Consider the following 16,366-nt stretch of genomic DNA (forward strand, 5'->3'; position numbering starts at 1 on the left):
TTCCTCCAAGATCTCTCTACTAAACCCCCAAAAAAGTAGCCTGTTTTTCTTCCTCGATACCTTGTCAAGGGACCTTTTTGAAATAAAAGGACACACTTTGAGGCTTCTGAAATCAGCCAACTTGGAAACTTTCTCCAACAATTCAGCGGGACTGGTGAGGCAGGACCAACCTTTCAAACATGCATGTTGACATTGCCTAATAATTTCTTGCATTTCAGATCCATGGACACCAGCTGTCTTTGATATTGCATCCAAGTGACCATTCTTCACATCTGAAACTATAGCACAGCCCAAATCAATCCTTCTCTTGCAGTTCCTACCTCACCACCCCACCAGCCACCTACTGTGGTATCACCTCTTTTCTATTTTTCCTTAGTTCATACGGACTCGAAACATTAACTGTATTCCTCTACGCAGATGCTGTGTGAGACCTGCTGAATTTTTCCAAGTATTTATGCTTCACAGGAGCATTGTCAAACAAAATTTAACACTGAGCCACATGAGATATTATATTGGGTCAAACAAAAGTTCAGTCAAAGTGGTAAATCTTAAAGGAAGACAGGTTTAGGGAGGGAATTCCAGACCTTAGGACCAAGGCAGTTGAAGGCACTGTGGCAATTGCTGGAACAATGAAAATCAGTAATGCACGAAAGGCTAGAATTGGAGGAGTGTGGAGAGAGTTGTAGGTGGAGAGACTACAGGGACAGGAAGGGATGAGGTCATCGAGGCATTGAAAACAAAGTTGAGATATTTAAAATGCAACAATAATGGACTTGTTGACCAATTGTAGTAATCAGTATCTATCAATTAAAGAAAGTTTTACATTTATATAGCCCTTTTATAATCAAGACAACACAAAGTGCTTCACAGCCAATGAAGTGCTTTTGAACTGTAGAAACTACTGTAATGTAGGAAACGTGACAGCCAATTTCTGCATCGTAAGCTTCGAGAAACAGTAAGGTGATAATAAACAAATAGGGCTGGATTTTGCAGTGCCAGTCATGGCGGTGAATTTGGGATTCACTGCTAGTGGATGTCAGAGAGGCCCCACAACTTTGAGTAGTCATATACTGTACACACTACTCGAGGGTTTACGACTTCAAATGGCAAAGTATGGAACTTGCATGAATTTAGGCTAATTCACCAATAATTACAAATTAATTATAAGATGAGAGATCTGCATTTCCAGATGTAATTTCCTCTCAATTTACAAATACTCAATGGGGAGGTCCACACCTGAAAGGATCTTTTAAGAGTTAAAATTGATTTTTTTTTTAAAAAATGAAGCCTTTTGAAAATCTGATAAATTTTACTTTTTAACAAGATGACTTTTGAGTATGACTTCAGACTTTTTAAAATATTTATTTTTAAAATGACTTACCTGATCAAAATTGTACTTCTAAAAGATGCAGGTTCATCAGCTGAAAATAAATCAGAACTCAAACCATGGTCTCACCTGTCAAGTCCACTGTCCAGCTTTGGTCTTGGAAAAAGGCAGCAACGCTAACCAGCTGTGGTTCCATGAGTTAAGGCAACATCAGCACTGCTGGGCTCAACAATAGGGTCAAGGAGGGTGAGCCAGCACCCAAATACAATGAAAGGGGCAGAAACACAGAGCAAATTTAACAACATGGGATAAGCAGTGCTACAAGAACCAAAATCTCCGAGAGGTCGGAACTGAAGACTGGGTTAAAAACAAAAAAGCTGCGGATGCTGGAAATCCAAAACAAAAACAGAATTACCTGGAAAAACTCAGCAGGTCTGGCAGCATCGGCGGAGAAGAAAAGAGTTGACGTTTCGAGTCCTCATGACCCTTCGACAGAACTTGAGTTCAAGTCCAAGAAAGAGTTGAAATATAAGCTGGTTTAAGGTGTGTGTGGGGGGGGCAGAGAGATAGAGAGAGAGGTGGGGGGGGGGTGGTGTGATTGTAGGGACAAACAAGCAGTGATAGAAGCAGATCATCAAAAGATGTCAATGACAATAGTACAAAAGAACACATAGGTGTTAAAGTTAAAGTTGGTGATATTATCTAAATGAATGTGCTAATTAAGAATGGATGGTAGGGCACTCAAGGTATAGCTCTAGTGGGTTTTTTTTTAATATAATGGAAATAGGTGGGAAAAGGAAAATCTTTATAATTTATTGGAAAAAAAAGGAAGGGGGAAACAGAAAGGGGGTGGGGATGGGGGAGGGAGCTCACGACCTAAAGTTGTTGAATTCAATATTCAGTCCGGAAGGCTGTAAAGTCCCTAGTCGGAAGATGAGGTGTTGTTCCTCCAGTTTACGTTGGGCTTCACTGGAACAATGTAGCAAGCCAAGGACAGACATGTGGGCAAGAGAGCAGGGTGGAGTGTTAAAATGTCAAGCGACAGGGAGGTTTGGGTCATTCTTGCGGACAGACCACAGGTGTTCTGCAAAGCGGTTGCCCAGTTTACGTTTGGTCTCTCCAATGTAGAGGAGACCACATTGGGAGCAACGAATGCAATAGACTAAGTTGGGGGAAATGCAAGTGAAATGCTGCTTCACTTGAAAGGAGTGTTTGGGTCCTTGGACGGTGAGGAGAGAGGAAGTGAAGCGGCAGGTGTTGCATCTTTTGCGTGGGCATGGGGTGGTGCCATAGGAGGGGGTTGAGGAGTAGGGGGTGATGGAGGAGTGGACCAGGGTGTCCCGGAGGGAGCGATCCCTACGGAATGCCGATAGTGGGGGTGAAGGGAAGATGTGTTTGGTAGTGACATCATGCTGGAGTTGGCGGAAATGGCGGAGGATGATCCTTTGAATGCGGAGGCTGGTGGGGTGATAAGTGAGGACAAGGGGGACCCTATCATGTTTCTGGGAGGGAGGAGAAGGCGTGAGGGCGGATGCGCGGGAGATGGGCCGGACACGGTTGAGGGCCCTGTCAACGACCGTGGGTGGAAAACCTCGGTTAAGGAAGAAGGAGGACATGTCAGAGGAACTGAAGACTGGGTGAGCAGTTTATATAAGCAGCAATAATGCAAAAACAAAAGGGAGGATATTGATGGGAAGATATTGATGGAATAAAATACCAAAATTACCTCCTGACAATAACTCCAACCTGGTTAAGTTAGCTAATAATAATTTACTGACAACTGTGCTGAAAAGCAACTAATTCTAAGGGCTGAATTTTCAACATGGTGTCAGAAACACCTGTTTGAATTCCGAGTTCTGATGCTGCACCTGAACTGACACTCTCCTTGATCAAATGCTATTGCCCTAATTAGTTAGGAAGTGAACTTGGCACCAAATGAGAGTTGCTGAGCTCCTCCAGGAGCAGATAGCTGCATGCCTGATGCCAATAGCAAAGGCTGTCATTGTCTTGCTGAGGAAAGCATACAACTCACGAAAGGGCCAGGATTAAGAGAGTGCAAAGTGGCCATGGAAGCCAAGTCAAGTTCTAGTTGACCCCTCAAATTTCAATTAAGCAAAAAGAAATGAACTTTATTTTGCCCAGTGGTGATCCCAACAGTTGGACACTAACATGCGCCAGGCTTTTAGGGGTTGCTAAAATCAATTTCAAAATTGCTTTCCCAAACATCCTTAACAAGCTTTTTAACAAGTTTAAGGGGCCGTTAATTGACAATGACTGGTTTCTTCATTCCTTGCCTGCATTGGCCCTTTGTAAATTGCAAGATGCCCCAGAAGCATCAGGATCCGGAGATGATCTCCCGTATCGCATTTTTAAATCTCACCACACTGAGGTCCAACCCCAAGCTCTTTGAAAATCTGGCCCTGAGCCAGATTCAAAATGTGCAACAAGCCATCAGTTTGCTGATTGGATGGAGTTCTACTGCCTGGTAGCCAAAGATCTGCAGAGATCCAGCAATCGATGAACCACTCAAAAACTAGAATGCTTATTCAGGATTCCGAAGGCTTTGTACCAACAATGTTCCCTGCCAGCGTTGACACATTTTATAAGACATAAGGACGCGGAAAGTCAACTCTGTTTCTCTCTCCACCGATGCTGTCAGACCTGCTGAGCTTTTCCAGCATCTTCTGTGTTTGTTTCAGATTTCCAGCATCCACAGTATTTTGCTTTTATGCAGAACCATAAAGCTACTTTAACAATTAAGTGGGAGTTGTGGGGAAGTGAACAGTGTAGGAAAGGATTGTTGAGTCATATGAGATAGCATTTGTGTCAGCAACATTGTAAACCAGAAATATCTTTGCATTAGCACCATTCCAAATATATGGAACCATAAAAGCATTCTGAAAATACTGCACCTCTCAGGTCATTACATTGTAGAGGGAAATGGCTTGTTGGCTCTCTCCTCTCTCCCATCAACCTCACCTCCCACCCCATATATATAAGTTATGTTTTTTTAATTATAACAGTGCCAGTTATAGTAGGCAGGGTTTCAATCTGGTTGACACGCCAGATGGATTGTGACAAGATTGCAACCTAATCCCATCTGTTCTGCATATCAGCTCCAGCAGCATGAGGAAGGCATCTGTTCTAGTGGTGAGAGATGATGGAGCAGGCTATAAAGTAAAATACAAATATTATTTTGATTCATCTGCCATTGGCTACTGTCTAGAGGTGACCGATTCTTACTGGCTGCTTCAGGGCACATTAGCTTCAGCAGGACCCAATGACCCACTTGTTACATCGACTTGGGTACCTGAAAACCAATTGTCTGGGAGGACTTCCCAATTGTGGCATATAGCCACTTTTTCAGCTCAGTCACAATGTGCACAAAAATAAAAAATCTGTTTGTAAATAATTCAATTTTCTCTAACATCCATTTTTTCTGGGCTAACTTGCTATATTTGCATTGATACTATTCAATTCTAAATGGCCCAAAGGCATTTGGTTAAGGCTTATATATAGTTGCAAATAAACCATTCGCTTACTGATGCATCCAAGTTCTTTGGAATTAATTTGCATATTTAAAACAATTGGGAATTCAGTGATGGTTTAGATATGCAACAAACACAGAAAATGCTGGAAAAACTCAGCAGGTCTGGAAGCATCTGTAAAGAGAGAAACAGTGTTAACATTTCAAATCCATATGATTCTTCTTCAGAGCTAATTAAACTAGATACCACCCTTCCAGGCAAACAACTCCATATGCACGATTGCAGCCCTTAACATACCATCTGTGAAACCTTCCTGGAAGTGTTGGATTTGGGTAACAATTCATCGGTTGGAGATGTACTTTTCAATATTTGGCTCATTGTTTTTCAGGACAGATATTGAGGCACTGAGTTAACAAATTTTGAGCCCCATCCCCAGACCTTTGGAACTGAACCCCAGGGAACCTAAAACTTTTTAAAAAATTCTTCACATGGGATGTGGGCATCACTGGTTAGGCCAGCATTTTTATTGCCCATCCCTAATTGCCCTGGAGAAGGTGGTTGTGAGGCATCTTGAATCGCTGCAGTCCATCTGGTGTAGGAACACCCACAATGCTGTTTTGGAGAGAGTCCAGGAGTTTGACTCAGCGACAGTGAAGGAATGGCAATATATTTCCAAGTCAGGATGGTGTGCACGACATGGAGGGAAATTGCAGATTGCGTGTTCCCATGAATCTGCTGCCCTTGCCCTTCTAGGTGGTACAGGTCACGGATTTGTAAGGTGCTGTCAAAGGAGCCTTGGTGAGTTGCTGCAATGCATCTTGTGGATGATACACACTGCTGCCACTGTGTCAGTGAAGGGAGTTGATGTTGAAAGGTGGTGGATTGGGTGCCATTTAAACAGGCTGCTTTGCGTTGAGCTTCATGGGTGCTGTTGGAGCTGCACTCATCCAGGCACATGGGAAGTATTCCATCACACTCCTGACTTGTGCCTTGTAGATGGTGAATGGGCTTTGGAAAGTCAGGAGGTGAGTTACTCGCTGCTGATTTCCCAACTTCTGACCTATTGTTGTAGCCACAGTACTAACATGGCAGGTCCAGTTCAGTTTCTGGTCAATGGTAACCCCCCAAGGATGTTGATAGCGGAGGATTCAGCAATGGTAATGCCATTCAACGTCAAGAGTCATTGCCTGGCACTTCTGTGGCATGAATATTACTTGCCACTCATTAGCCCAAATCTGAATGTTGTCCACTTCTTGTTGCATATGGCACTGACTGCTTCAATATCTGAGGAGTTGCAAATGGTGAACATTGTGCAAGCCTCCATGAATATCCCCACTTCTGAACTTATGATGGAGGGAAGGTTATTGATGAAGCAGCTGAAGATCATTAGAGCTAGTACACTACCCTGAGGAACTCCTGCAGCGATGTCCTGGGACTGAGATGAGCAACCTTCAACAGCCATCTTCCTGTGCACTAGGTATGATTCCAATAAGTGGAGATTTTCCCCTTGATTCCACATTAATTCCTGTATTGCCAGGGCTCCATGATGCTTGATGATTCTGTAAAATGCTACCATGATGACAAGGACAGTCACTTCCACCTCACTTCCTAAGTTCAACTCTTTTGTCCATATTTGGACTAAGGCTAGAATGAGGTCACCAGCCGAGTGGCCCTGGCAGAACCCAAACTAAGCATCAGTGAGCAGGTTATTGCTAAGTGCCACTTGAAAGCACTGTCGACGACCCCTTCCATTCTTATATCAGAAACATTTTATGACATAATCCAAAAATGCTTTCTAGGCCAGAAAGTCAAAAATCCTAAAACGGAACATTTAGCATCAGTGATGGGCCAAATGCTTTGAAAACAAAAAAGGAATCCAATGGGCAACAGGCCTGGGTAAAGTATAAGATGAACAAAAGTAAGCACAAAGTCAAAAACACTGATTGTTGAGAGCAGCATACAATATAACCATATAGAAAAGAGTCAAAAGTATTAGTGACATTAAAAATTATAGTGGGAAGCTGGATTCAGGAGGCAAGAAATTGCATTTAAATTATTATCCTATATCTGACTTCACCCATGATGACATGGGGAAGCTGTCCAAGTCAGGAGGAGTGAGAGAATTTACAAACAGCAATGGAAATGGTTGCAAAACATTTGATGTTCTTAAAAATAAATGAAGCATCTGCTGCAGACAACTTAAATGCATAAGTCTTAACTGATGTAGAAACAGACTGAAATGAGAGTTGGGCATTTTATTTGAGACTTAAACACTCAAGATTTCTAATCCCTATTGACAATCATGGGAACGAGAGTTTTCACCTTACTCTTATAGAACTAGACTCTGAATTAACTAGATTTGGAATGCACCACACCAAAAATGTGATGACCCATTAATAGGTAAATTTGCTGTGGAAACGAGGTCTTGCATATCCTGAGTCTTAGCCTGTTTTAGCTTATCAGTTTAATTTTTCAGCTTTCTGCTAGGCTTCAATAACCATATCCATTCAAAAGGGAAAATTGGAATGGACAATATATAGATTAATTATCTGAAAATGGTGCTTTGGCAATAGGATCAACTTTTATATATTTCACGTAACATAGCATTCATTTAACAAAAGACTTTGGAACCTTAAATTTAAAAAATAGCTAACAAAAGCTACTCTTCAAAAATGAAGTATATGGTCCAAGTATTGGACATTGCCTCATCACAATCTAATTCAGATTCTTTTGGCCTGTCTGTGTGGAATAGTCAGTTGGTTACGAAGGGGACCATGCGGAAATAGCTCCTTAGTCAGAAGACTAATAGCTCCTTCCTGCCTTTCCAGGAAGGGTTCAGAAGACAATGACCGACTCAAGCCTTGAAAGGGAATACACCTTTTAAATGAGCTGTTTAAAGTTTCAAGAGGATCATAAATCATCTGAATTCTATTAAAATTATCTTTCTAGGTCTTTATTGTTCCTCAAATCAAATATTAATAGCTCAGAATTGATTTACCATTCGAGTTTATTGATTTACGTGCAGCAATTACAATATGTACATATGCAATCTTAATCAAAAGAGTTAAACGTATTATATACATCCCGTCTCACAGATGAGAGGTCTCTTGTACAAGTACAATGATTTCAGTTTAAAAAACAAATAAAACTACTCCATATATCTGGAGATGAAGGTCACTTTGCCATTTTAGCTGTTCTTGTACGTAATCGCCTCTTCATGATTGAATGATCACTCTCTTTTTCACTCATCTCTATTATCTGCAAATTTAAAAAAAATCTGTTTAAGTCAACTATTAAATTCAGTACAAAATCCAACAATGCAGTTTTCTTTTAAAAGATAGTTTATTGGATTTTTAGAATTACATAACTTTCTCCATCAATAACTACATTGCATTTGTGCCAGAGTCTGGACATATTTTGAGCATTTCAATATTGTTTTACTTTTAACAGTTGGGTCAAAGGACAATCTGATATATTATCAACTGCAGCTTTGGATCAGTTAATATCACCAAGCTGTAACTAACATTTGTATTCTTAGGTTCTTTTGATGTATTAGAAAATAATGAGTTAACAGTTCTGCATTTAGTTGTAAAAAAGCATGATTATGTTTTTGTACACAAGCTGTGTTTTCAGCTAATCAATTTGAATCCATATAATCGTTTTCAAAACTACAATAGTGATATAGTTACAAATTTAACCATAACTGCACTGCAGCTTCACTATCATTTAATATCTCTTGTGCAAGTACTAGTTTCCAAATACCACTATTCAATACTTCACGTTAAAAAGATAAAAGTATTAAAAGTCTTAAAAAAAATGAAAACAGAAAATTGTAACTTATTGTTTGCCACATACTGCACTTACAGGTTGGGATGGAAAGTTCACAGGTGATGATATATCTTGCTTATACAGTTTTCTTCTTGATCTTTTGGGCCTTGCTTCATTGTTACATAAAGTTTCGACTTCTAGATGCTTGGGGGAACTTAACGTTTCCATAAACTTTTTGGCTGTAAACAAAAGTAAATTGTTTGTTTTATAAAGTGCAAGGCCTGTAATCAGAAAAAAGGGCATAACAATTTATGGCTGAGCTCTGGAACTGGTAAAGTTTCAGATCCCCAATTGTGCCATTAAACTGAATACAATATTTACTAATCCATGGAGTCAAAAGTAACTTCGAAATCCAAGAATTAAAATCTACTTTTATTCACCATATCATGGCAACCTGTTCAGTATCTACTATTTTATTAGTCTGCAATATACTGTAACATTCAAAGTGCTTTGCACACAATGACCTGGATTTTTGCTCCCAAAGTGAGTAGCTCAAGTCTGGAAATTTTCCAGCTTGGCGCACTCACCTTGGCAAAAAGTACCCCATAAGACAGGATGGAGTTGGGCCCCCCACCCCAAGATGCAGATCGGAGGTGGCCATTGGAGTGCTGAAGCGGGCTGTTTCCTTGGTTCTCTGGGACTTCATCCCAGTTGTTTTCTCAAACATTTGGCCCTCTAGCCCTCACCACCACCCATTACCCATACATGCCAACCACCCCTAATGGCCCCTCATATCTTCCATGCTAACTCTTACCCCACACACCCCCAATGGCTCCTCAAACCTCTATGCCAACTCATGGCCCCTAATCCATCTCCATGGTCCCATATAGCCCCTATGCCAACTTGGTGCCAATTCACAACCTCCCCCCCATTCTTTTCACTTAAACCGTCCATGCCAACTCACCCAGTATCCACCATGGGCAGACCTCAGGAGTCATGCTGAGATGAAATAAAATGAATCTAAATATCTATTACTGAGTTCATGATATAAAAAAAATTCCATTCATGAAAGCCCATTCAATGCTTTTAACTCCCCTTAAGTACTTAATCCCTTATCAAATGAACAGACTTGCACTCTTAAGCCCACAAAGACAGCTAATATTGACAGTTCTAAAGACCTATCCATTCTTCAAGAGCCTTCTTTAAAGATTTGCAACTCCCACATAAGATATTGGATAAGACTCTTGCTCCAGTGAAAATGGGGTCTGTTTGAACTTAGCATGGAGTTCAAACAACCCTGCTGAGATTGGATTTTCCACATGTGGGAATCATGCCCCACCCCCAGCTCACCAACCTTCCTCCCTGCCCCCCCATGACACCCCCCCCCCACCCCCACCACCCCCAAACCCTTCATTTGTGCTTGGCAGCCTTGTCCCCTCCTCTTCTAGCCCTGCAATGCCAACATTGTGATGACTCTCTGCACTGCTGAAACATTTACAGATCACTCTCCCAGCAACCTGCACTGACCCCATGGCACCTGTGTGCCAATGGTCAAGTCCCCCCTCTGGGCACTCACCCTTTCATGGGAATTTCATAGGCTGGTCATGATTGGCTAAACCCATGTCTGCCCCAGCCAGCACATGCTGCCTGTGTGCCCCAAGTTCACACCCCTCAGCAAACTTTCAATGAGTGGTAATAATTTTAATTGCTGTAGTTAATGGATCAGGATCTCTGGACCTCACAACCCCCACCTTGGTGAAAACACACTAGCGCTATTTTCATTCCCCACCAACCTCAGTCCCTGCCTCTGGTGAGACTTGAACGTTCATCCCAGAGTCATTACAGCAATGTAGCAGCACTTCAGCCAATCGAGCCTGCCACTCTTGGTACAGCAATCCAGTCAGCCGCAATCCTCCAAACCATCCCTGTTGCCTCCCAAGTTTATTTCCTTCAAGTGCCCATCCAACCTCCTTTTAAAATCATTGATTACTTTCACTTCCACAACCCCTACAGGGGTGACTTCTAGGTCATTAACACTCGTTACACAAAATTGTTCTTCTTCACATCCCTCTCTGCTCTTGCCCAAAATCTTAAATCTGTCCCCTCTGGTTCTTGCATTATCAGCTAATGGCACCAGCTTTTCTTTGTCGACTTTATCAATACCTATCATATTCTTGTGCACCTCTATCAAATCTCTACTCAAATTCCTTTGCTCAAAGGAGAACAACCTCAGCTTCCCCAACCTAACCTTCCAGCTAAATTCCTTTATCCTTAGAACCATTCTGGGAAATCTCTTCTGCATCCTCTCAAGGATCCTCACATCCTTCCTAAGTGTGGTGACCAGAACTGGACACAGTACTCTGGATGTGGCCTAAAAGAGCACTATAAAATTTCAATATAACTTCCCAACTTTTGTACTTTATACTTCAGCTTGTGAAGCCCAAAATCCCATATGCTTTGCTAAATACTCTCAATATGTCCTGCCACCTTCAAAGATCTATGCTGTTTTCCGTCCACAAGCCAAATTTTTAAATCCATGCTGTCGCTGACTACTATTCCATGAGCCTCAAATTTGGTAATCAGCCTTTCATGCAGTACTTTGTCAAATGCTTTCTTAAAATCCTTATAGATAACATCAAAAATTCAACCAGATTAGTCAAGCATGATTGCCTTTTACAAATCTGTGCTGGCTCTCAATTAACTCAAATGCTTATTAATTTTTTCCTTTATTGTTTCTAAAACTTTACCCACCACTGATGTTAAATTGTTAAATTGCCTGGCCTATAGTTATTAGTACTGTCTTTACAAAAGGGCATCACATTTGCCACTTTTCAAAAGTCTGACACCTCCCCCATATCTAGGGGAGTTTGGAATATTATAGCGAGCCTTTCCACCATATCCAAACGCCCTTCCTTCAGCAACCTGGAATGAAAGCTAATCTGGACCAGGCAACTTATCCACTCCCAAGCCAGAAATTTCCCCCATTGTGGGGGTTGTGCGGGGGCGGGCGTGAATCCGATCAGCGTCCCTGATCAGGTCTGCACCGCCATTTTAAGTGGGCAGGCCAATTAAGGCTCACCAAGCGGGACGCTTGCCCAGAAGCGCTGAGCGCTCCCTGTGTGGGCGGGGAGGGGTGGGATTCCCTGAGTGGTTCCCTGTGCTCTTTCGCACGCAGAGATCTCCATGCCTCAGGGAGGTTTATTTCAGTGTTAACCTTTTAAATAAAGGATTTTTAAACTTTTAAAACGTCCCCTCATGTGACACTATCACATGAGCTGAGGCACGTCAAAGAATAAATGTATAAATTTTTGTTAGATTTTAAAACAGTTCATGAAATCTCATCCCGCCTGTGGATGAGGTTTCATGAAAAATGCGAAGGCCGCCTGGGCTCTTCACCTGCCCACCAACCTTAAGGTTGGATGGGCAGCTCATTACATTAAGTTAATTAGGTTTTAGATGGCCTTAATAGGTCTTTGACAGTTTGACTTGGCTGCACGCCCGCCAAACTGAAAATCTAAATGACGTGCGGTGACGTCGGGACACACGCCCGACGTCACCGTGCGTCATTTTATGCATCAGCAAGCAGGCCCCACACCCTGCTGGGAAAATGCTGCCCCAAGTATAGACAGCCTTTCCTATATGTCTTGCCCATCAAATTTCATCCTATCCATTACTTCTATCATCTTTGGTTCTACCAATATTTTGTCAGCGTCCTCTTCCTTAGTAAACACCGATAAAGTACTCATTGAGTATTCTAGCCGTGTCATGTGCATCTAAGTAGATATCACCCTCTTTGTCACTAATAGGCCCCACTCTGCCTTTTACTACTCATTTCCTATTTACATGCCCTTAGACAATGCTTCGGCTACCTTTTATGTTGACTGCCATTGTATTCTCATATTCTTTCTTTGCCAGTCTTAACTTCTTCATCAGTTCCCCTCTCAACTTATTGTATTTGGCCTAGTTCAAGAAAAATTCACCTGACATGCATCATACAATAGAAAATATATCACTTGCTTTTTTTTCCCCATCTCCCTTGTCATCCAAAGTGGCTGGCTTTGGTTCCCCTACTTTTCCCTCTTGTTGGAGTATATTGAGGCTCTACCCGAAACATCTCTTCCTGAAAGATCACCCATTGTACTGTCTTTCTATCAACGTTGGTCCCATTGTACCCTGGCTAGATTCTCTCTCATCCCATTGAAGTTAGCCCTCTTCCAATTTAGAAATTCTGTTTTAGAATGCTCCTTGTTCTTCATTATTAATCTAAAACTTATGATACAATGATCACTCTTACCCATGTGTTCCCCCCACAGATAGTCTACTTGGCCCACCTCATTCCCCAGCACAAGCCACCTTCCTAGTTAGATCGAAAACACAATGGTCACAGAAGTCAGGAACATGCAGAGGCAGAGTCAAGGGGGAGGTGGGATGCGGTGGGGGAGAGTGCAAAACCCTCCAAGCAATGCATCTAACTGACCCTCCCAGCAACACCTGACCCATATGTACAGTAGCATAGTCTGCAGATCTTGCATTGGACTTATCAGCCATCGTAGAACCCATTGAACCAGAGTGAAAGCAAGTCATCTCCACACCTGAGGGACTACCTAAGAAGAGTTAAGGGTTATCTAATTTGAATTTAACAGTATTTCTTTTATATTTAGCAATTTAGTTTGCAAGTTATTTCAACGAGGAATGCACAGTACCTCATATGCATGCTACAGTATTTCAATTTGTACATTGTTTTGTTCCGGGCGAGAAATGTCTGAAGAAACCTAACTCCGGTTTTAACATTGATTATTATGACTCACTTAAATTGTTTCACTTAAAAATCACAATTTTCAGGAATGCAACTATAACTTTAAATGAAGACTTACTGTATTGGCTGGAGGAGAAATGTTGGCTACGGCATAACAAAAACTTGCTCTTCTTCAAAATGAAATGTTTAAATGTCCACATTATGCAGAAGACAGAACACAATTTTAACATCTCATTTGAAGTAAAGAACTGTAGGAAATGCAGTATTCCTTCAATATTGCATTAGAGTGGCAGTCAAATTCAGAATCTTCTGACTCAAAGGCAAGAACTCTGCCAAATGAAGTTTAAACTCATATCTATAAGTCACATGTGTTACATTGGGCAGTGTCATTAGCCACAAGCAGAGTTCAAAAGGCAGGTATTCAACATTTTTTCACTATGTTTTCAGTTTCTACATACAAATATTCCTACAACTTAGCATGCAAATTGTGGACTAACCTTTGGTTTGTAGAATTGTTGGGGAACTTTGCAATAAGCTTCCAATTTTCTGCAGGGTTCCATCTTTCTTTTGGCATGACCCAAGACTTGAGACAGAGGATTGTTTTCTTAGCTGATCAGTTGTACCTTTTACATTCTGAGACAAACAACTTGAATTGAGACAGTGTTGTAACACAAATTAAATCTACTGAATTGTCAATTTAGGTTTACAACGTTTGTCAGTATCTCTTTTCCTTCAACTAACATTTTATCATGTAACAATAGAGAGAGTGTGTGCGAGAGAGCAAGAGAGAAAACGAACATAATTTTGAATAGGGTTGCTTTTCTTGTCCAAGTCTTTTAAATGTAGACAAATATATCAGGCAAATGGAATTGATTTTCTACTGCAGTCAGGTATCCAAGAAAACAACCCAACTTACAAGAAAAAGGAGACAGCTGCTTACAACTGCGTCCATGAGTGGTAAAAAATAATATTCTGGTTGCCTGACTACTAAGAAATTATAAACAAAAACAAAAACAGAATTACCTGGAAAAACTCAGCAGGTCTGGCAGCATCGGCGGAGAAGAAAAGAGTTGACGTTTCGAGTCCTCACGACCCTTCGACAGAACTTGTCTCTTTATGGGGTATGTGGAACATTCCTTGTTCCAGTCCTACTCCGGCCCCCTTCCACAACTCTTTCTCCGGTACATCGATGATTACTTCAGTGCCGCTTCATGCTCTCGTCGGGACTTGGAAAAATTTATTAATTTTGCTTCCAATCTCCACCCCTCCATCATTTTCACGTGATCCATCTCTGACACTTCCCTTCCCTTCCTTGACCTCTCTGTCTCAATCTCTGGTGATAGACTGTCCACCAATATCCATTACAAACCCACCGACTCCCACAGCTATCTCGACTACAGCTCCTCACACCCCGCTTCCTGTAAGGACTCCATCCCATTCTCTCAATTCCTTCGCCTCCGTCGCATCTGTTCCAATGATGCTACCTTCAAAAACAGTTCCTCTGACATGTCCTCCTTCTTCCTTAACCGAGGTTTTCCACCCACGGTCGTTGACAGGGCCCTCAACCGTGTCCGGCCCATCTCCCGCACATCCGCCCTCACGCCTTCTCCTCCCTCCCAGAAACATGATAGGGTCCCCCTTGTCCTCACTTATCACCCCACCAGCCTCCGCATTCAAAGGATCATCCTCCTCCATTTCCGCAACTCCAGCATGATGCCACCACCAAACACATCTTCCCTTTACCCCCACTATCGGCATTCCGTAGGGATCGCTCCCTCCGGGACACCCTGGTCCACTCCTCCATCACCCCCTACTCCTCAACCCCCTCCTATGGCACCACCCCATGCCCACGCAAAAGACGCAACACCTGCCCCTTCACTTCCTCTCTCCTCACCGTCCAAGGACCCAAACACTCCTTTCAAGTGAAGCAGCATTTCACTTGCATTTCCCCCAATTTAGTCTACTGCATTCGTTGCTCCCAATGTGGTCTCCTGTACATTGGAAAGACCAAACGTAAACTGGGCGACCGCTTTGCAGAACACCTGCGGTCTGTCCGCAAGAATGACCCAAACCTCCCTGTCGCTTGACATTTTAACACTCCACCCTGCTCTCTTGCCCACATGTCTGTCCTTGGCTTGCTGCATTGTTCCAGTGAAGCCCAACGCAAACTGGAGGAACAACACCTCATCTTCCGACTAGGCACTTTACAGCCATCTGGACTGAATATTGAATTCAACAACTTTAGGTCGTGAGCTCCCTCCCCATCCCCACCCCCTTTCTGTTTCCCCCTTTTCTTTTCTTTTCCCAATAAATTATATAGATTTTCCTTTTCCCACCTATTTCCATTATAAAAAAAAAAATTTTTTTTTACATCTCTTATGCTCTCCCCACCCCCACTAGAGCTATACCTTGAGTGCCCTACCATCCATTCTTAATTAGCACATTCGTTTAGATAATATCACCAACTTTAACTTTAACACCTATGTGTTCTTTTGTACTATTGTTGTTGACATCTTTTGATGATCTGCTTCTATCACTGCTTGTTTGTCCCTACAACCACACCTCCACTCCACCTCTCTCTCTCTCTCTCCGCCCCCCACACACACACCTTAAACCAGCTTATATTTCAACTCTTTCTTGGACTCGAACTCAAGTTCTGTCGAAGGGTCATGAGGACTCGAAACGTCAACTCTTTTCTTCTCCGCCGATGCTGCCAGACCTGCTGAGTTTTTCCAGGTAATTCTGTTTTTGTTCTTGTTTTGGATTTCCAGCATCCGCAGTTTTTTTGTTTTTATACATATTTATGTTTTTATACTAAGAAATTATGTTCATTTTTCAAAAGACAATTGTATTTGGACACCGATTCAAAAATTTTCATTTGTTTTGACTAGCCATTTTCAGAGCTCTCTACCACAATGATTAGTCAGAATATCCATTTCGTTTCTGAAAAAAATACAAAGACTTCAGGTTCTGTGTTGGATTAAGTTATTCAAGTTGCATTTCTATATTCAGTTTGAAAATAAATTT

At 41.9% G+C, this 16,366-nt stretch overlaps 1 protein-coding gene across 3 annotated transcripts in view; it reads right to left on the minus strand.

Moving 5' to 3' along the window:
* Positions 1 to 7,810: 7,810 nt before the first annotated feature.
* The window catches only part of kif20bb (kinesin family member 20Bb), a 130,714-nt gene continuing 122,158 nt past the window's right edge, over positions 7,811 to 16,366 (minus strand). For all 3 annotated transcript variants that reach the window (XM_041210554.1, XM_041210552.1, XM_041210553.1), the window contains 3 exons: positions 13,837 to 13,972; positions 8,680 to 8,822; positions 7,811 to 8,073 (listed from right to left, as the gene is read on the minus strand). In XM_041210554.1, the coding sequence (XP_041066488.1) occupies positions 7,990 to 8,073; positions 8,680 to 8,822; positions 13,837 to 13,972 (363 nt within the window). In that variant the 3' untranslated portion in view covers positions 7,811 to 7,989. The remainder of the gene's footprint in view (positions 8,074 to 8,679; positions 8,823 to 13,836; positions 13,973 to 16,366) is intronic.

Source organism: Carcharodon carcharias, chromosome 17 (assembly GCF_017639515.1).
Source record: "Carcharodon carcharias isolate sCarCar2 chromosome 17, sCarCar2.pri, whole genome shotgun sequence".
NCBI lineage: Eukaryota > Metazoa > Chordata > Chondrichthyes > Lamniformes > Lamnidae > Carcharodon > Carcharodon carcharias.